Here is a 21,094-nt window from a genome sequence, read left to right as displayed (position 1 = left end):
GGGTCCTCAGTGGGGACAGGCAGGGTCAGGTCTGGCCAGGGTCAGGCCTGGCCTCAGGCCACATCTGATTGAAAGCTGCTGTTTCCTGTGCACTGTGTTGTCCGTCCATCCGTCCGTCGGTCCGTCTGGTCTGGAGGGGGAGGCGCCAGGGTTCGCGCGGTCAGCACACGGGAGCATGTGCACAGGGAGCGTGCGACGGGGTGGGATCAGGGGACGGGCCGGCAGCACATGGGGGCCCAGGCGCCCCTAGCACTCACTGTGAAGCCATCCTGCCCAGCCAGTAAACACTCCAGAAAGCTCCAGCCTCTGCCTCTTCCGTCACCTCGGACCCCAGGGCTGCAGAGAAGACCCTGCAGCCCACCCTTCTTGTCGGCCATGAGACACACAACAAGGGTCATCAGTTTTATTAGATTCTGGAGGGGCAGCGGCTCAGAGCACTAGGCACCACAGGCCAGTGGCTGGCTGGCTGTGGATCCACCCCACCGGGTTGGGCTGGGCTAACTCTTGGCACAAACGTGCAGGGCAGGGCAGCATCCAGGCCAAGGTGGGCCAGCGACCTCCCGGCCATCTGGTCCCCGCAGGCCCCGGTCCTGCTGGCATGGCTGCAGCCATCAGCCTTGGGTCTGCAGCCTGGCTTGCAGGCATGACCCTCCCCAGCCAGCACCCCTGGCAGGAGGGCACTGCAGGCCACTTGGCTGTACTTCCCAGCGGGGTGTGCCAAGTGTCCAGGCCTAGCTGGTCTGCTGTGGACACAGGTGCGTGGGCTCGCCAGTCTGGGCCCTGGGTCCCTCTGAGGTCAGCCACTGCATCTTCTGCTGGTGCTGCTGGATGGCGTCCTGAACTCGGGCATCCATCATGGCCTCGGTGAGCACGCCGTCCTCCGAGGCATACGCCATGGCCTGCAGGAAACAGGCCAGCAGTCTGCACTGGGGCCACTGGCTCTGCAGAGGCCCCATGTGGCCCTGGCCCTGTGTCCATAGGGCCCTGCGCGTCCTGGCACCGTGTCTGTGCCCCGCCCAGGTCCTGTGGCTTTCCATACGCAGAGGGGCACGTGGAGGCACCCGTGCTGACCAATGCAGAGCACCCAGGGGTGGCTGTGGGCACACAGGTGGACCCTCACGCCCAACTCCCTATGCCGAGGACAGCCCTGGGGTCCAGCCAGCAAGGGTCAAGGGCCTCCTGGAGTCTCAGCACTCGAGTGAGGCTGCAGCTGCCCGCGGACACTGCACCGAAGCACCAGAGGGTTGGGCCGGAGGGGGCTGGCGGGGCCTCCCAGGCACTGTGCTCAGGACAGGAGAGAAGCCAGAAAGAAGGCCTGCAGGGAGGACAGGGCAGCCCCAAGCAGGGGGTCCTCCTCCAGGCCAGCTGAGGGGAGACCCTCATCCACAGCCTGGGCTGTCCTCCCAGGCACTGGATCCAACTGAGGGGACTGCAGCCAGCCAGCCGCCTACTATACCCTGGCCTGGCGGGAGCTTGTGGGGTCACAATGCATGGTGCCACCAGGGCACACAGGGCCCAATGCCACACCTCTACCTGCTGTGGGAGCAGACCCCAACTTGAAGCCAGACTCCAGTTTGGGGAGGGGGCGCACAGTCACTGAAGTCATTCCTCGTTCGCGCTGACCAAGGGCAGACGGTAAGGGGGAAGCTACACATGGGACCCTGCGTGGGTGGACAGGGCACCAGCCCAGCCCAGCCCAGAGTGAGGCCTGCTGCATGGCAGGGTGTGGTGGCCGCATGTCCCCAGGGTACCTGGGAGGCAGAGGCAGAAACCTGCTGTGTGGTGAGACAGGGCAGCAATAGACACGTTGCCATGCTGACGTCCTGCGAGGCTAAAACTAGTGCGAGAGTCATGCTCATCCGGGCACAGAAGCACATGCCTGCAGCCCAGCACTCAGGAGGCTGAGGCAGGAGGATGCCTTGAGACCAGGAGTTCAAGGCGGCCTGAGCAACACAGTAAGACCCCAGTCTCAAAGAATAAATACTCCAGCTGCAGTGGCCACGCCTATGTTCCCAGCCACTTGGGAGGCTGAGGCAGGAGGATCACATGTTCACACCCAGGCTCAGCAATTTAGCAAGCCCGTCTTTAAATTAAAAACTTTAAAAAGGGGCTGGGGACATGGCTCAGCGGTGTGGAGGAGGATAGGAAGAAGGAACGAAGAAATGCAAGGAGAAGGCTTAGGGCTGGAGAACAGCCACACCTCAGATGCTGGCGACGAAGGATACTGCCTGACCCCTGTAGCCAGTGCCACCCTGACACCATAGCCAGACACCCAGGGGCACTGTAGGCAGCAGTGGCATATTGGCGGGCACAGGCTGTGGGATGCAGGGGTGTCCCTGGCATGCAGCTGCCTGAGCACACGGCAGAGGCCGACGCAGAGCCCGCACAGCAGCACTGGGCTGGTTCCTCCCTTCAGTCCTGGGGTTGCCAAGGCCGCTGCACCACTGAGCCACATCCCCACCAAGGTGCCCAGATGGGGCTAAAACCTGCCATCCTCCTGCCTCAGCCTCCTGGGCAGCTGACCTCAACACCCTTTCCTAATAAAAACACTCCACAGACAAGGCACAGAAGGAAACCTCTTCAACACAAAGATCACGTGTCACAAGCCCACAGCCGTCCCCTAAGGTCAGGGCCAGGCAGGGACGCCCACCATGCCCCTTCGACACACAGCACTGGAGCCCTTCCCAAGCAACTGGGCAAGGAAGAGGGTGAGCTGAACTGAAAGAAGCCATCTGCTCCTGCTCGTGCGTGCTGAGGCTCCGCAGGAGGCAGAGCCTAGAGTCCCCCACCCCACAGACCAGCAAGTGCCAAGCGCTCCCGCCCAGCACCAGCACAGGTGCACGTCGGCAAAGGTGTTCTAAAACCCAGACGCCTGGAACTGACCAAGGAATTGAGCAAAGCAGGACACAGCACACGGCAGCAGCTGCACTTCCACACATGGATGAGAAATTCAGAAACTAAATAATTCCATTTATTGGGCTGGAGATGTAGCTCAGTTGGTAGAGTGCTTGCCATGCACGCACAGTGCCCTTGGTTCAATCCCCAGCACCACACCAAAAAAATCCATTTATACTAGTCTCAAAAAGAATGAAATGTTTGGGAATTAATCAAGAGGCCAAAGTCTCACATGAACACTGCAAAACACTGCTGAGTGGGATTGAACAACACAGGAGGGAGCAGAAGAGGCTGGTGCAGGGCACAGTCCCAGGCTGAGGCCAGGGGACTCAAGTTTGATGCCGGCCCAGGGCTTCTTGGCAAGACCCTGCCTCAAAATTTAAAAAAAAAGTGCTGGGACATAGCTCAGCGGTGGAAGGAACCTAGTTCAGACCTCAGCACCCAAACAACACAAGACGAACCCCCACGGCTGGAGGAGCGGCACTCCTGAGCCTACGCACCCACAAGGAGCCACCACCGCCAACAGACCGCAGGCTGCCGGGGCCATGGCCATGACGAGCCCTGCATGTCCGGTCCCCACCCTGGACTGGGGACGGAACCCCGGGCCCTGCCCCGGGCCTGCACCCCAGGCTGTTCGAATGCCTTCTCTTGAGATAAGGTCTTGAACTCGAGATGCCCTCCTCCTCAAAGAACCTGAGAGCAGCTAAGACCACTCGGTGGGGAAAGAAGAGTCCTCTGAAGGACGCTGGGAAAACGGTGTCCGCACAGAAGGCAAGAGGCCGCGGCCCCGGCTCACGCTGGCACAAAACCAGCGCTGGGGTACAGCTGAGCGCTTGGCCCGTGCCCGCAGGCCGTGGTCTCATCCCAGGTCTGTACCAAAAAGTCGTAAACTCGGGGAAAAAAACACAGGGTCAGGCACAGTGGCCACACCTGTGCCTGGAGGATCTCAAGTTCAAAGCCAGCCTCAGCAATGTAGAGACCCCGTCTCCAAATGAAAGGATGAAAGGGCTGGGGAGGTGGTTTAGCAGTAGAGCATCTCTGGGCTCAGTCCCCAGCAACCCCCCGCAACAAAAAGAACAGAACAGAACCACGGGGGAGGGCTGCAGCGGCAGCTGAGTGGCGGAGCACTTGCCTGCATGCGCGAGGCGCTGGGTTCGAGACTCAGCACCACATATTAATGAAGTAAAAAGGTCCACTGACAACTGAAAAGCACCTAGGCTCAGCTCCCAGGCCAACCACTGTGGACGGGTGAACACCCAGAGAGCCACCAGAAGCACAGCACAGTTGCCCTTGCTAACGGTGGCACGCAAGGCCCCAGAGACGGCGCCCACAGCGTGACCACACCCGGGGTGCAGCGGTACTGCAGCCTCCCGTCCAGGGACCGGCGTTGGCGAAACCTGCTCTGCCCAACATGCACGCCCTCTCCAACACTGAGGACTCGGCCAGTCCACAGACGCAGCGGCTCGGGCACACGGGCACAGAGGCCAACTGTCCTGAAACCAGCAGGCTGCACTCTGAAGGGCTCCCACTAACATGAGGGGCAGTGGCCTGGGCTGAGGCAACCTGCGCTGGACACCTGAAGTGCACAGGACCACGCCCTAATAGGCACTGGCCACCCTGCTATCCCAGCCACTCAGGAGGCAGAGGCAGGGGGATCCCGAGTCCTGGGCCACTCAGTCACTTGGCAAGACCGTCAAGAGACGAAGGGCCTGGGGTGAAGCATCCCTGGTTGAGTGCAGCAAGCGGCAAAGCCGGCCCAGACGGGCACGTGCTGGCCTGCACGGGCAGCAGCTGAGCGCCCCGCCAGTGGGGAGAGGAGCAGGGGCGCGGAGGGCAGGCTGCCTGGCAGCCGGGGAGCGAGGGCCCAGAGGGCGTGGCCTCCACGTGGGGGACAGGAAGTTCCAGCCATGCGCGGCAGCAATGGCCCCAGCAGAGCCCTGACCTGCACCATTCAGGATGGTCCAGGGTCCTGGTGAACCCGAGTGAATATAGACCCAGCACTGGGTCTGTGGACAGCCGTCCGGTGCAGTGAGCAGCTCCTGCAGTGCTGGCCACAGCAGCACACCAGCTTACCCTCTGCCAGACGGACCTCCTCGGGTCAGTGACCATGACCACACATGACCCAAGGGAGCCGTGGGGGCCTCTGATCCCCTGGAGCCAGTGCCACCGGAGACACCAAGAGCTCTCACGACCACGTGAGGACATGAGCATGTGGCCTGCAGGCGTGAGGGAGCCTCCCCAGGTTCTGGAGCTGCACCTGGACATCGGCCTCAGAACCGGGAGCCGAAGTGGCACTTCCACTCTGCCATGCCCCTGAGAAACAGACCCAGGTCGAGGGCACGGCCAGCCCTCAGCTGGCCACGCCAGGGTGGGGACCTGGCTGTGAGGTGCCAGACAGCAGCAGGACCGTCGTCCTGATCAAGCAGACGGCGTCTCCAGCCAGCCTACTGCAGAAACAGGAAGCGCTCGGCACTGGGCGCCAGCTGGCCAGAGGTGGCCTGAGGTTGTGCTGCTGCACCAGAGATGTGTTGGGGCTAACGACACACCTGCCCCCGCTGCAGCCACCGTGTCCTGAGAAGCCGAGCACCCAAGAGGATTCACACAAAGCAGGCTCCTGCCCTAGAGCCTCCCACACAACTGCCCAGGTGCCCTGGCCTTCCCTTCATGGTGTGGTCTGTGTTCACACGGTCCTTCCAGTCCAGCCCAGAGGGGATGGGACACGGGAGCAGCCCCTTATGAGGGAGAGCAGAGCAGGGCCACACCCTCCCCAGGCAGACTGCCCGCTGCAGGACTCCTGGGGGGGCCCCCAAGGCCTCAGAGCCCAGGAGTTGCACTCACCTGCCAGGCCACAGCCAGCTGGGCAATCTCGCGGCCCGACATACCCTCTGTCAGCTGGGCGACCTCAGAGCACTTCCTGCTGTAGTCAAACTGGGCCAGCTTCAGACGCCTGAAGGAAGAGGTCCCAGGTGGTGCCCAGCCAGCCAGGGCTGCACACAGCACAGAGCGAGGGAGACGGGCATCATGGCCACCCACCTTGCACCAGAACCATGACCTGTCCTGGGCACCCTTGGCAGCTTCTCTGAACACAAGTCAGAGTCTGCTAACACCCCACCCCTCCTGGCTAACCTGCTAGGGGGCCGGGCTGGGGAGCTGTACCCCTGGGACCCCGTCTCCCACCCACTCCAGACCCAGCCCACATCTGCACACCCAGCAGCCAAGTGGCCGGTGCTGCTCCAACACCTGGTCAGCTGAGTGAGCAGGCAGGGGCTCGGAAGGGCAGCTCAAGAGCGAGGGAAGGGCTGCGCCATCCGAGTTTCCAACACGTCAGTCTGGCCAAAGGCCATTGTGAAAGAGGTAGAAAAAAATAAGGTTGTGCTGCCTGGGTCAGCAGCAGGGGGGACTGGGCCAGTGGCAGCCCAGGACAGCCAGTCCACCAAACTCTGCAGAACAGAGGATGGTGGTGGGGCAGCAGGAGGGATTCAGGTCAGGACATGGAGGGGCCTGGAGCTGGGCCCCCGGAGACGGCTAAAAGCAGAGCAGCCTCAGCTGACGGGAACGTCCTGGATGCAAGAGGAAGGGGAGCAGGGAGCCGTGCCACCAGGGGATTCTCCTTGCACCCACCACCTGGCAGTCATGGGGAGCCATGCTCTGCCAGAAGGCCCCGGGGCGTGTCTGAGCAGCTCTCCGAAGCAGCATGATGCACGGACAGCTGGACCACTTGGACAGCTGGGCCACTTGGTCAGCCATGGACCGTCATGACCATCCCCCTCCTCACCTGGCACAAAGGCTTTGGAGTGAGGCCCAGGGAGCAGGGCTTCTCCTCACCCCCAGGGCCTGACACTTTCCCTAAAGCTCCCAAGTGACCCAGGAGCTTCAAATAACGAGAAGGTCAGTATGTAACAGTCGACAGTGGGCAGGTCAGGGGCTGTCCTCAGGCAGAACGGCTCCAGGAAAGGGCTAAGGACCCCCACAACAGAGCTGCCTATGCCAGGGCCCAGGGAACCAACAAAGCATGCCTGGTCTGAACAGGACCCCACCAAAGGCCATAAAACCCCAGGGAAATGGAGATGCCACCAGGAGGTAGGTCCTGGTGGACATGCTCAGGGAGGAGGGATGGGGTGGCCACTGACAGCAGGTGGCAAGAGGGTGGCAAGAGGGGCCTGGACACTTACTGCTTTCCTTCTGTGGCCGGCTTAAGAACATACTTGTCAAAATACATTCTCACCAGGCGCTCCCGCTCCTCGCGCTGCGGCAGGTGGAAGCAGACCAGCTCATCAATGCGGTCGTTGATGGCCCAGTCAAACTGCTCAGGCTGGTTGCTGGCCAGGACCAGCATGAACCTGCAGGCAGAAGCCCGCCAGCTCCTCAGGGAAACCTCCAAAACCACTTGGCACTTGCTGGGTGGAACCCAGGGACTCTGATGCTGAGCTGCACCTGCCCTGCTAGCATTTTCACTCAGAGAAGCCCAGGGAGCCCCCGGCAAGGCCCACCACACAGCTGGGGCCCCCGCCAGTGTCCCTTGTTCCAGCTCTCGCCCGGACAGGCTTCTCCAGGACGCGGCCCAGACTAACAGGCAGCACCAACAGGGTGCTCGCTCCCTCTTGCTGAGAACCCTCACTGTGCTGGGGACCAAGGGCCCTGATGTCCAGCACAGGTGCCTGGCTGGGCTGGGGGTGGGGGTCTTGCCTTGTCCTCTCAGGGGGACCTGGCTCAGGTAGCAGCCACAGCCAACAGGAGCCTGAGAAGATTCAGTGACGAGTGAGTGAGGGGACAGAATGAGGGAACTTGGAAAGGAGTGTGCCAGACCCTGACACCCAACCTGACCTACCTCTGGGGCACCCAAAGAAGGTCCTCTAAGTGGGACCTCTCTTCAAGGCCTGGAGGTGACCTTGGACCCCGAATCCCACTGAAGGCCAAGTTCCTATGCTCCATCTAGGATACCTGCCCTAGCTCATGTCCAAGGTGCCTACCTATGCCCCCCGGGGAGCTTCTTGCAGTCCCGAGACCCGAACTACCATGAGGGTCTCAGCTTTGCCTTCCTCAAAGGCATGTGGATAGCTGGAAGCCAAAGGGTGGGAGGGGTGATGTATGCTGGTGGCACTGCCTGGCAGGGCAGCTGGCAGGGTAGGGTGGAAAGGGCCTGAACACCTGGCTCTGCCTGAGAGACCCTGGCACCCTTTCTCAATAACCCTTCTGCCCTTCCTAGGCAGGGATGCCAAGAACAGCCCTGATATCTACCCAGGTACTATGTGCTGGATTCTGGGTCCTACCCCTTAGCAGCTGGGCATGCCTGGGCAGTGCCCCCATTTCCCTTGTGAGTGCCCAAAGGTGCTCTGCCCAGGGAGGGGGAGGGCATGGGCTCACTTGCTGCTGTGCTGGCCAGTCCTGTGCAGGAAGGCATTCAGGGCAGCCCTGAGGTCTTCACTTATCTTCTCCTGCAGATGGAAGGTTCTGGCATTGGTCACCAGCCTGAGTGTGGGGTTCCGCACCCACCAGGGGCCACTGCTGTAGGGCAAGTCTGGGCCTCAACCCCGTCTGAAACTGGAACTGAGCTTCCAGTGCTCATAAATGCCAAGAGAGCTGGGTGCTGCTCAGCGGCACGTGTGTGTGGCACATTCAAAGGTCCTGGCCGACCCACAGCACCAGAAACTTGCTTCTGGATCCAGCTGTGAATGTCCAGAGTGCCCAGCACCCTCATACAGCCAGGGAGGCATCCAGGGAACTCACTGTGGCTCTCTTCCTAAGAAAGGCATCTGCTTCATCCACAAAGAGCAGGAGGCTGTGAGCAAGAGTGCGGCACACAAGGGGACACGTGAGCCCACAAGACAGCCCCGAGGCACAGGCCCTGCCCCACCAGGCCCCCAACACGTGTCTAGCAGAGTCACACCGCAGGGCCCGGAGAACCCATGCTCTGCGTTCAGCCCTGTGCAGGTTGCCTGCAGCTTCCAGGGGAGTCTGTGCAGGGCCTGGTGGAGGGCCTCGGGTCTGAGCGGCCAGGGGTCACCATGGCCTCAGGTAGGAACATCCACCAGCACACAGGCACACACACCCCTCAGTGGAGGAACTGTCGGACAGCCCCCTCCCCACCCGAGTCCACCCCTCACTTCTCTAAACTCATCAGTGGAGGGGAAGCACCAACAGCACATCCTCAGCATGCCCCCGTTTTAGACAGACCCTCCCACAAGTTCCCGCTGCTCTCAGAGGGACCCTCTGGTGAGCCCTCACGGCATCCTGAGGCTAGAGGCTGCTTGTAGCCTGCAGAGCATGGAAGACAGAACACGAGGGGAGAATGGGCACCAGTGACCAGTCAGTGCCGGAAGAGTGGTGAACAGAGCTGCTTTCTAGAACAGCTTCCCAAGGTGGCCAATGGGTGGGGACCAGGGATCACGTGCAAGGGCCGCACTCTTACCCTCGTCGGCTGGTGTTGGCCCAGTCGAAGACCTTGTGCATGGCGGTGACACCCTCCCGCCCCATGGGGGCCACGTCCCCGCCTGTCATGATGGCGTAGTCCATGCCCGAGTGCAGCGCGAGTTTCTGCAGCAGGGGGGAGACAGGCAGAGGTTCCACGCCTCTGCGAAGCCCACAGCTCCACCAGCCCACACTGGCAATGGGGACTACCCCCACAAAAAGCACTGGTGCTGAGCAGCACCGTGGTCCTGAGGGAATGGGGGCCACCAAAGGACAGCTGCCCCCGGCTGGCCCCTCACCTCAATGGTGCCCCGGAGTGGGTGCCCTTACCTTGGCAAACAGTGTCTTGCCAGTCCCCGGTGGCCCGTGCATCAGGACGTTCCTGTACAGGCTTTTGTTCTTCTTGGTGTTCCTCGTTGCTATGGCGATGTCCCGCACCCGTGCCTCCAGGCTTGGCTGTCAGGGGAGTTTGGAGACATCCTTGGGGTGGAGGCACATGGACACTGCTGCAGCCTACTCCCCAAAGGGCCTGGACTAGCTCCAGAGGCAGCCGAATCCAGGCTGGGTTTAGTTGGCAAGGTGTATTTAGGAGCCAAAGGGCATCGACAGGAGGCCCACGGCCCAGCTCTGAGCCCACCCAGACCCGCCGTGGCCATGACGGACTTACACTGAGAACGACACCCTCCAGTGCATCCTGGGGTCTGCTGAGGAGCCGCCGGCTGACCTGCAGAGTCAGGTGGAGAGCACGAGCCGTGTGAGAGCTGGAAAGCCAGACAGACCCTGGGACGCACGGCCTCTGACGTGGAGCTTGGGTGATCTGCGGACCCTTCACTGACACGTACTTTCTTACTAGTCTGCCCCGCTTGACTGGAGGAGACCAGGTGCAGCCAGTGTGGAGGACGGGCCCAAGAGAGCAGGACACTCCACGGGCTGCCAGGCACAGAGCTGCCTCCTTCTCAAGCAGGACTGGCACTGGAGCCCAGGGCTATACAGAGCCAGCAGTGCCCCAGGGGGCAGGTCACCCAGCAGACAGCACCACACTGACACAACAGGGCCTGAAGGTGAGTCTGGGCTGGGAGAACACCCCCCTCACACTGCTTGGGTACAAGGGAGGGAACGAAGATGCGGGAAGAGGCCTAGCAAGGACACAGGGCCCCAGGGGGCAGATGCTTGCTGCAGCCATACCTGCACAGGGTGCCTCAGAGCGTCCAGCACTGAGATGCGGGAGGTCTCCCTCACCAGCGATGGCTTCCCCAGCCGCGCCTCCACATAGCGGCCAGCAACAGCAGTGGCATTCTTTGCTGAATAGACCCCAACAGCCAACAGCGTCAGCCCAGCCACCTGGAACAGAGAAGCAGGCAGCAAACCCACTTGAGCAGCCTGCACCTTGTGAGCCCTACTGGACCACCCCCATCCCCATAGCCAGCTGGTGCTCAAGTGCATGACAAGCCGTTAGGAAGCTTTTCACTAGCACCCTTGCTCAGAGCAATTTTCTCTGCAACTTGCACTGTGACTCCTCTGAACCTGAGGCTACAGGCTGAGACACACACCTTAAGTCCAGCACAATGGGAGCTCCCTTACGTTACAACACGGTAAGAAGACACCTCCTCACTGGGCTTGGGCAGAGCTGGCCTAGCAGACATGAGACCCTGGGTTCCACCCCAGCACTGCAAATGAGAAAAATACAAGTAACAGAAGAAAAGAGGGGCTTCTTTCCTCAACAGACAGCTCTGCACCTGTGAAGGCTCAGCTGAGTGGGCCTGGCTGAGGCCAGCCACACAGCCATGGCTGTGGACCCACAGTGCCAGCCAGGATGCACCCTGAGGACTTACCCGGATGGCCCAACCCCTGCTGCATGGAAAGCCCTCACAGAGATAGTAGGAGGAAGCACTGGATCTCAACCACTCTGCATCAGAGCCCCTGCCCCGTGGAGGTGGCTGGGCTCACTCTGCAAAAGCTACCAGGAAGAGCCAGGCATGTGGAACACACCAGCAACTAGAGGTGACTTGGGTTCACGTGCCCAAGCAGCCTGGGCAACTTGGCAAGACTGTCTCAAAATGAAATTTAGAAGTAGGCTGGGGATGTGGCTTAGTGGTAAAGTGCCTAGTACCCCACCCTGCAAAAAAGCTGCCAGAAACTAAAGTTCTAGTCATGTCCTCCCAAGGGTGCTGGAAAGCAAGCAAGCAAGCTCCAGTCCCCAGCCAGTAGGTCAGAAGCCCAAAGCCTCAAACGTGGTACTGCTAGGACCGGATGCTCGTCCCCAGGAGCACATGCTGGAGGCCTAGTCCTGTACACAGAGGGGAAGGGACAGAACCTTTAAGAGTGGAAGCTAAGCCAGGAGTGGTGGCCACACCTGGAATCCCAGTGACTGGGGAGGCTGAGGCAGCAGCATCACAAGTTCAAGGCCAGCCTCAGCAACCTAGCAAGGCCCTAAGCAACTTAGCAAGACTGTATCAGAATTTAAAGGGACTGGATACAGCTCACTGGTAAAGTACCCTGGGTTCAGTCCCCAGTGCTGGTGGAGCCTAGTTGAGGGTCACGAAGTCGTGGGGCTCAGGGTCAGGAAGGGATCAGTGTCTCTTGTAGAGACTGTCAGTTCTCTCCAGAACAGAATATCATAAAGGAAGGCCACCCCTGTGCCCAGCCCCTTCTGCAGATGACCAGCTGATCCCCTTTCCACTTCTCTGCCATGCTGTGTCCCAGCCAGTGGGCCCTGGCCAGGATGCCAGTACCATGCTGTTTGGATCCTCCAGCTCCAGAATCAGGAGCCGAATAAACCTCTGTATAAGTTACCCAGCTTTGGGTATTTTGCTAGAAGGAAAAAAAAAAAGAAAGACTAAAACAGCAAACTCACTTAAGATGTCCCACTCCTAGAGGCTCCCTCTCATCTCCCCAGCTGAGGAGGAACAGGGGCCATGCTGCTGGCTGCTGCCCGTGCCTCGCCCAGCTCCAGCAGGCCATGGAGCTCCAGCTGCCTCGCCCAGTGAGCAGGAACAGGGCCCCAGGAAGCCCCCACACACCTGGAAGATGCCTGCCAGGCCTGCCCCAGGGATGCAATGCATACCGTGGCTGTCACTTTGTCCCAGTCTGTCACAAAGGCACGGAATCCTTCACCAAACAGGGTGCCAGCTGTCCTGTGGGGGAGAACAGCCACAAGATTGGGAGGATTGTAGGACCTGGATACATGGCTGGAGAAGGTCAAGGGCGACACCATCATGCAGATTCCTAGACTCTCAGAGGCCAGTCCCAAGGCTGGCACACAAGGACTGACTGAAACACAGGGGCAGAGAAACCCTGCCAACGTGCTGACCCCAGCAGTTGGCCACAGACAGAGTATCCCAAAGCCAGCACCACAGAGCCAGGGTTCCTGCCGCATCCTCACCTGATGGACTCCAGAATGGTCTGGCGGTGCTCAGCAGCCTTCAAGCGAATCTGCTCACGGATGATGTCTGCGTTCTCCCGCTCGGCCTTAGCCCGAGCACGGGCCTCGGCCTCCACCCGCAGCATCTCATTCTTGTGCCGCAGTTCCATCTCCCGCTCCACAGTGGCTGCCCCAGAAAAGGTAGGAATAGCAGGGTTCAGCCTGGGCCGAGCCTGCCTCAGACCATGTGGGCCAACACGAAGACCTCGGCACAAGTGGTCCAGGAACAGTGTGGCGTCCCAGTGAACAGACCCCCCTGGGCCAGTCCCCGGTTAGCAGAGCAGTCCCCTAACAGACACTGGCCCAGTGAACAGACCCCCCTGGGCCAGTCCCCGGTTAGCAGAGCAGTCCCCTAACAGACACTGGCCCAGGCAACCCTTCTTAGGACTGCAAGCTTCAGAAAACAAGGTGAAACTCCAAAGATCACAAAGCAAGCCAACTTATGCTGAAACCGGCCATTGCATCACCAAACCCACGTGATACAGCAACATGCCCTTTCATCAACGCTGAGAGTGACACCAGGAGAATGCCCACTGCCACAGCAAAGAGACGCCCACACAGTGGCTTCAGGATCTCCCTGCACATGGCCACAGGAAACAGCCATTCTCTCTTCTGGACACATGGGTGGACAAGGCTGGCACCATGGCCCACTCATAAATGCAGACTGCACAGAGTGGTGAACATGATTCCCCAGCTGGGTCGGCCAGCATGAGCACCCTCACGGAGGTGTGTAGCCAGGCTGCGGGGCCCCTGCTGAGAGCAGCCCCGCACCAACGAGAACAAGAATGTGGATTGCTGCTTTGGCTGCACGGCCCCAGGCTCGGCTCGGGACGCAGGCCTCAACTGGGATCTTGGCATGCTGTTCGGATGCTTCTGGGGGACTGAGGTACCCATAGTCACTCCCCAACCAGTGGACCCCTGCTTACTGCAGCCTCCACCACCCCCACTGTGACCCCTACCTCGTCGCATGGCCTCCTGCTTCTGCACAGACTCCTCCTGCTTCCGTAAGTTCTCCTCATTGAGAAGTTGCTGAGAAGCCAGAGAGGAGAAGCTTTTAAAACCAGAAAGCTATGACATCAAGTCTCAGCTGCTGTGAGCCAGAGAAGCTTATGTTCACCTGAGGCGCCTCAGCCTCCAACTGGATGCAGCATGGACCCAGACTCTGCACCTGCTGGGGCAGCAGAGCTGCCAGGACTCAGAAACTGATTACCAGCAGCAGGGCGGTAGTGCCCACGAGGGAGAGCAGCGCCCAGGCTTCGGCCTGCCAGATTACTCAGTCCCTCACTGATGCCCCAGTCTGCCAGTGCCGCTGGGAAGCCCACCTCTGCTGTGGAGGCACACAGGAAGGCAGGGGTTTGCACATCTGTGCCCACGCCTCTCCATGGGCTCATGAGACCCTGAGCACCTGTGTCTGCACAAAGGTCCCCAGGACCATCCGTGGAGTGGTCTGCTAACCACCCACAAAACTGCTGGCTCCCAGGATAGCAGGTCCCTCAGGGAGATGTGCCCTGCTCACCTGCTGCTTCAGCTGGTCCTCATAGCGCTGCCGGGCCAGCTTGTCTTGGTACTGGGCCCTCTGGAGAGGAAGGGAATGTTGAGGACACACCTTACTTGGCTGGATAAGCCAGTCTGCGTGCAGGCTCGACCAGGGAACGGGGGCCTCAGTAAGCTGCCCACCTCTCACAATCAGACGTGCTGGGGTGGGGCAGTGTGCAGGGATCTTCGGGCTTTGGGTGTCTGCACAGGGCATTCCAAGGTGTTACCAGGGTAACAGCTGACACCCAGTGGATCCTTTGTTGGCCAGTGACAGAGATCCAAAGATGCACCCCACTCCCCCTCCTGGTCACCCCAGGCCTCCTGTAGGAGTGGCTGCTTGTGCCCTTACAGCCTGGTGCTGCCGGGTCTCTTCACTCAGGGTCTTCCTCCGTTCCTCAGCCTGCACACGGATCTGCTCACTCTTCAGCTGCTCCACAGCAGCCTCATATTCCTGCAGAACATGCCACTCAGGACACCTGGCTGGAGGCTGGAGGCTCCCTCGACCCTCTTCCTCATGCTGCAGGGCTCTGGGGCAGAGGCTGCACAGGCATACCCAGCTGGTCTGTGCGCTTCTAGAAAATGCAGCCTGAACCAACACCCGAGTGCACTCTCAATTCCCCAGCAGAGCTCAGGCCTAGAAGGAACCCAGACCCAGCAAAGAAGCACCAGAAAATGTATGGAAAGACCTCCAGTGAGCAAGACCAGACCAGACCAAATGGGTCCCATGGGGGCATATCACCCTCCTGTGAGCTTGCACTGTGACAACTCCACAGCAGCCAGGGCCAAAGATAGAGCCTGCTCTCGCTTATGTGCATGATGTGACGTCAAGTCCCACCAAGTACACAGAAGTGAGTTAAGAACTTCAAGAGCCCCTGCCCTCAGGCAGACCAGAAGTCCCTCGCCTTACACCCATTCTTCCAGGTGCTCTGCTGCAGGGACTCAGCCATACTCCAGGCCCCATCTTGGCCTTTCTTGCTTCCTTCGTGAAGGGGCGATCGAGCTGGCCTCTGTGCCTGCCAACCCTGTGTGTATCCTCAGGACCTCTCACCTTAAGCTTGGACTGTTGCTCCAGTTGCAGCGTCTGCTCCTGCATCTGTGCAAGATTCAAAGCCTCCTTGGCATGGCCTGTGGGGTACAGGACAGAGGTCATCAAGACACCGATGTGGCTGTGGCCAGTGGGCAAGCGCCTACTCATCCCAAGGGGCTTTCTGAGAAGCCACCGCATGCCTCAGCTTGAACACTTCTGTCCACTTCTCCTGCCCCACCTGCCTGCCCTCACTCCTGGCCAGGCCTTGCATTCCTGCTTTCAAGGCTGCTGCCTTATCCCCAAGAGAAAGCCTGGCACAGGCCCTGGTCTCATTCCCAGGAGACTGTCACCTTTGTAGAGCTAACTCAGAAAGGCACCCCACACCCATTCAGGGCAGGCCAACACAGCAGGCATTTCCCAATTGGGCAGAGAGCAGGCTTTGGCTAGAGTGGCCTTTACTGTTCATGTCACATATTTTTCTTAAGCATCTCATATCTATGAGCACGAATCTGCTATCAAACGTACAAAGGCAAGAAAACCCCCGATGCCACAGCAACCTTGGCTTGCTCTCTGGCCCACTGCCTTCCTACTACCCCACATCCTGCCTACTTCCTTATTTTGGTGCTAGGAACTAAACCCAGGGCATTCTCCTCAGTCCTCTCTATTTTTTGAGAGTCTCTCTCAGTTGCCCGCGTTGGTCTTGAACTTGCCATTCTCCTGCCTTAGCCTCCAGTTGCTCTGAGTCTTCAGGATAAGCTGTGACTTGTACAGGTCATGCCCACATCACTGTGAACACATCAGTAGGTAGAGCCCGACAGGTATTGTGGCTGAGTGCATCCTCTGAAGGTAAAACTGAAGGAATGAGGCACTGCCACAGCACTCCCAACACATCAGGCAAATGTGGTGGGGGCTTGGCTGTTTGGAGTCATCAGCACAGAGCATGGAATCTTGCACAAACTGGGCTGTCAGGGTTCAGGAAGGACTTCCAGTGAGCAGGATGGATAATGGAGGACTTGCCCATGAGAAGAGACAACAGGAAAGTATATGCTGCCCCCTTCGACTAGTGAGTTCCAAGTGCTGAACAGACCACTGAGCAGACCTCAGGAGCCCTGGTGACAACTCTCACTCATCTGGGAGAAGTCAAGAGAGCAACCTCCAGGGTTCTTGTCCCAGCACAGCAGACAGAAACACAGGTGTCACAGCTCAACAAGGCTGGGCGTAAATCCCAGCTGCCCTGTTTACTCTCAATGTGACCACTTGCTGTTGTGAGACAGGGTCTCACTAAATTGCTGAGGCTGGCCTTGAACTTGCGATCTTCCTGCCTTTTCCTCCCATAGCTGGGATTAGATTACAGGCATGCACTGCCATACCCACCCTCAGTTAACTTCTTTGAAGCTGTTTCCTCCCTTGACAGTGGAGCAATTATAGTTCTCCTTGGAAAGTAACAGAAAGCAGGAAAACTTCAGCACAGGCCTGGTGTCCATGTGACCTCCCTGAGTCATAAGCCAGGGCTGAGTAGCTTACCACCTGGACTGCTCTACACCAGCAGCTTTGTCTCCCAGAGAACTCAAGCACCCACCCTTGTGGGACATCTGAGAAATGGTCTAGGGCACATAAACAGCTTTAGGCTCGAATACTGACCTGGCATCTAAGAAAGAACCCAGAAGTATATGGGAACCAGGTAGCACTGGGCTGGGCTTTGAGCAATAGAAAAGGTGGTCAGACTGTGCAGAGGACCATTGAGGACAGCTCCTGTTGGCTTTGTAGAAGGCAGTGGGGTCAATACAGGAGGTGCAGGCCAAAACATAACAGACCCTGTGGCAAGGCCCAGGGGACTGGATGAACATGGGTAACCAGGAGTGCCCAAAGAGGGTGGCTGGCAGAGGGGCTGTCAAGCAGACAGGCATGAGGTGCCCTGGGAGGAAGGGCTGGGAACAGGATGACCAGGGAGAAACCCAGCCATCAGTGGGGCCAAGATGGGTGGTCAGAATACAAATGGGGAGTACAAGCTGCTCAAGAAGCTGAGGCGGGAGGATACCAAGTTCAAGGCCAACCTGGACAACCTATCAAGGCCCTACCTCAGAATGAAATAAAAGGTCTAGGGATGCAACTCAGTGGTAGAGCACTTGTCCAAAGGGTGCAAGGTCCTGAGTTCAATCACCAGTACTGCATAAAAAAGAACAACAAAAAAAGAAAGAGGGATAAAGAAAAAAATGGAAAATGCAAACAGATACCAAGGGAGCAGCAGCAGCCACAGCCACAGGTGCTTCTGCTGGGCCAGAAAAGGGGGCCTGGCCAAGTACAGGCCCAGGCAATGGACCCAGGCGGAAGATGCCCTGGCACAGGAATTCCAGGGCGGATGGTGCAGAGGGCAGGGATGCACAGAGGCAGCAGTAGACAGAATAGGAGGTATTTGATCTACTTGCTCAGACACACCCACGGCTGTTCCCACAGGCCTGGGTAACTGTCTGGGGTTGGGAGGGTAACAACTAGATTCAGCTTGGAAATTCTGGGTATGACTAGGGGGCAAAACTCCCCAGTAGTCAGGGTGCCCTAAGCTGAGCTTGGTCAGGGATCAAAAGTCTGCTATGGTCTGAGATGCACTGAAGCTTGTTCCCCACTCCAACCAGCTCATCACAACTACCTAATAAATTTAACAGATCGTTTTAATAGATCACTTACCCAGTCAGGCCTTAAGTGATACATCCTGAACCAAATTTGAATGCTTTAAACATTCCTTTGGGAATATAAGAGCCAGCTAGACCCAGAGACCAGGGTCTAGCCCAAGAATGCCCAAGACATGCTTGTAGCCTCCTGGAGAAGGAGAGAGGACTGAGACACCAAGTGCCAAGCCCCCTACCTTCTTATCAGGGTGGCTCTGCCTATACCTGCTTCACACCAAGGATTCCCTACAGGATCTTCTGGTGATAAAAGGACCCCCTTGCTTAAACAAGTTTGAGAACCACTGTATTCCTTCAGTCAGTGTTTATTTAGCACCCTGGAGCACTTGAAACTTCATTTTAGTATAAATCATCAAAATCGAAGGAGGAAAGGTGGTGTGGAAAGACCTGGGCTTCCAGAAGGTCCAGTCACTGCTCATAACTCGATCAGGGAGTCACCATCTGGGCCAATACCCTCTCGCCTGTGGTTTTATAGACGCTCCCGCGCCCTCCTAAATATCAACGTTTGCCAATAATAAACGCAAAATCTGTTACATTCTTGTTGAAACCGAACAATTCAAATATGCATTCCCTGTTAAGTGCCACCAACCCTGCGCACAACAATCTCCGGATCTGGTCACGCCCTGGCCTGTCCCACGTGGAGGCGGTAAGTGCGAAGGACCCCACGCGCCGGGCAGGGCCCAAAGCCCAAGGCACAGATGGGCACCTAGCACCTGCACGCCGAAGTCCTGCCCTGGCCTGCTCGCGACAGCTGAAGGTGCCCGAGGGGGTCAGGGCCTGGACCCCGGCATGCAGGAAGGCTCGGGACCGCCGACAGCTATCCAGTCGCTCGGTGAGGGGCTAACAGGGCCCAGCGGCTGGAGCGGCTGGCAACCGCGAGGCCTCCCGCGTCCCGGCGCCCTCGGCACTCACGCGAGTGCTCCAGCTCGCGCGCCGCCTTGGCCGCACGCTCCAGCCCCGTCGGGTCGAAGTTGCTCCATTTGTCCTTGGGCGCCGGCCGGTCTCCCGCACCGCGGTCGCCGCCGCCCTCGGCCCCCGGCTGTACGGGAGGCAAGGACAGCGGCGGTCCCGCGCCCTCGCCCTTGGGGCCCTTGTTGATGCCGAAGAGCCACGACATGACCCTCGACCGCTGTGTGCCGCCGGGCCCCGGTCGGAGTGTGGCTCCCGCGACTCAGAGAAGCCGCCACGCGCCGCGGGCCGGCGGCACGGCCAGTGCGCTTGCGCAGCACACACCCCTTCCTCCCGGCAGCGGAAGTGCGCGGGGCCGCGCCGCACGTCGCCCTCGGATTGGGAGACGAGGCCGTGACGCCACGATACGGACAGCAAGCAGGGACAAAATTGTCGGGGCGGGTGTGCGTGCGCGCTGGCAACGTCTGCTCCGCTTAGCAATAGTGCGGTTTCGGGCTGTTGTGCGCGCTGGAGGAGCCCGCCGGGCGGCCGCGGAGGAACAAGGGCGCGGGGGCTCTCGCCGCACGGGGCCGGAGCACCGCTTCGGAGAGTCCCGGGCCAAGGAGGCGATCGCTGGAGGGTTACCTTGGGAGAGAATTTCCCTGGACCGCTATGGACGCCGAGCGCCCGGCGCCGCGGAGACCCAGTGCCGGGGAGCCTGCGCCTGGCCGCGACCTCAGGCGGCGAAGGAAGGAACCGGTGCTGCGAACCCTCCGCTCGTCCCTTCGGTGACCCGCGGCCCGCGAGAATGTAGCGCCTTCCGGACCGAGGCGGCGAGGGCTCTGCAGCCTTGGGAGACTGGGAGCCACCTGGGCGAGCGGGAGCCCTGCAGGCGTGGGCTTGCGCTGCAGACCTCCATGCCCGGCGCACACAGTAAGCGCTTAATAAGTTGACAGAAGTGGATCCCAGGCAAGGCTTCTGCAACTGTCTTTCAGATGAAGGGCGAGCCTAGAGAACAGCACCCCCCCGCGCGCCGGCCTCCGCAATGGACTCTGGTTTTGTGAGTCTGTGATTTACAAGCCTGGAGGTGGAAAAGCGGAGCAGCCACCGCAAAGCCCACAGAGGGTACCCTGGCTTGAGAAGACGTTTAGAGCAGAGGGCCCGTCTTCCTAGGCATTCGGTCGCTCACCAGTGACTGCTCCTTGGGAACTTGCTTAGACCACATGTCTGCTTCAGGGCAGAGACTGGACCCGACTGGGGCAAGGGAGAGAGATGAGGATGGACAGAGCAGGCGTTGCTCTGGAGCCAAGGTCCACAGTCAGTACCTTGGTCCCAGGCTTCCTTTGATGGAACTGGTTGAGTTCACATAATTATATGTTTTCAGTATATTTCCCCTCAGATTAAAAAGTTTTACTCCTGCATAAAAATAAGAAAAGGTTGAAAATTCTAAGATTTTTTTCCCCCACACAAATTAACACAAAAATCGAGTTTCCTGGAAATTCCACACGCCCCCCAGTGGCCACCCTCAATATTTTTCTGGACCAGTTGCAAACCACACCTCCCATAGCTCCCCTGAGGTGGCTTGGATGGATAACAGGAAATGAATAAAACCCCAGGTCAGGCAGGCATTTAACAAGCTTGTGTCTTTTATAAATCTCTGCATTTTAATAGATTCATTGAACTTGGCATACTTTTAAAAAACAAGTGTTGATTGCTGTCTTAAGATGTTGGTGCTTGCACTGAGTGCAAGTCGTGCACATTTCTAATCCCAGTGACTTGGGCTGCTTAGGCAGGATGATCACAGGTTCAAGGCCAGCCTCAGCAACTTAGCCAGGCTGTAAGCAACCTAGTGAGACCCTGTCTCAAAATAAAAAATAAAAATGACTGAGGATGTGGCTCAGTGCTTGAGCACTCTTGGGTTCAATCCCCAGTACTAAAGCAAAACAAAACAAAACAAAAATTCAGGCTTGCTTTAAGGAGAAACTTAGAAAAAGCAAAGGTACAACCCCTCCTTCTGAGCAGTGGGTTCCACACTTTCCATTCTGATGAAGTATGCAGAATGTATGCACACTTTGATACTTAAAATCTTAGACTATTTGGGAGGACAGACACACCCTTCCTAAAGACACTAAGCTAATGAGAGAATCATGACTGTGCTTTCTACCTGAAGCATTTTCATTTAACTGACCAATGTGAGTGCTGCTTACACTCTGCTGTTTTGCTGATGGGATCCCTTCT

The 21,094-nt window shown here is 58.7% G+C and overlaps 1 protein-coding gene across 3 annotated transcripts; it reads right to left on the bottom strand.

Annotated features, from left to right (window-relative positions):
• Nucleotides 1–380: 380 nt before the first annotated feature.
• Nucleotides 381–19,196, bottom strand: LOC306643618 (ATPase family AAA domain-containing protein 3A). 3 transcript variants are annotated; one of them, XM_079109830.1, is made up of 16 exons: nt 18,881–19,195; nt 15,309–15,385; nt 14,610–14,711; nt 14,241–14,300; nt 13,684–13,753; nt 12,686–12,851; nt 12,368–12,437; nt 10,489–10,644; nt 9,971–10,027; nt 9,634–9,759; nt 9,305–9,429; nt 8,623–8,674; nt 8,260–8,330; nt 7,068–7,235; nt 5,734–5,842; nt 381–899 (listed from the first exon to the last, which is right to left on the bottom strand). In XM_079109830.1, the coding sequence occupies exons 1-16, from the start codon at nt 19,083–19,085 to the stop codon at nt 732–734; spliced, it is 1,782 nt and encodes a 593-aa protein (XP_078965956.1). In that variant the 5' UTR covers nt 19,086–19,195; the 3' UTR covers nt 381–731. The 3 variants fall into 3 exon arrangements, 2 of the variants coding, with proteins under 2 accessions (XP_078965956.1, XP_078965957.1); XM_079109831.1 differs by lacking the exon at nt 18,881–19,195 and adding an exon at nt 16,929–18,778; XR_013759013.1 differs by having other exon boundaries at nt 774–899; nt 7,121–7,235; nt 18,881–19,196.
• Between the last annotated feature and the right edge of the window lie 1,898 nt (nt 19,197–21,094).

The sequence above is a fragment of the Sciurus vulgaris genome (assembly GCF_902686455.1).
Source record: "Sciurus vulgaris genome assembly, chromosome: 1".
Classification (NCBI taxonomy): domain Eukaryota; kingdom Metazoa; phylum Chordata; class Mammalia; order Rodentia; family Sciuridae; genus Sciurus; species Sciurus vulgaris.
This window is presented reverse-complemented; position numbering and strand designations above follow the sequence as displayed.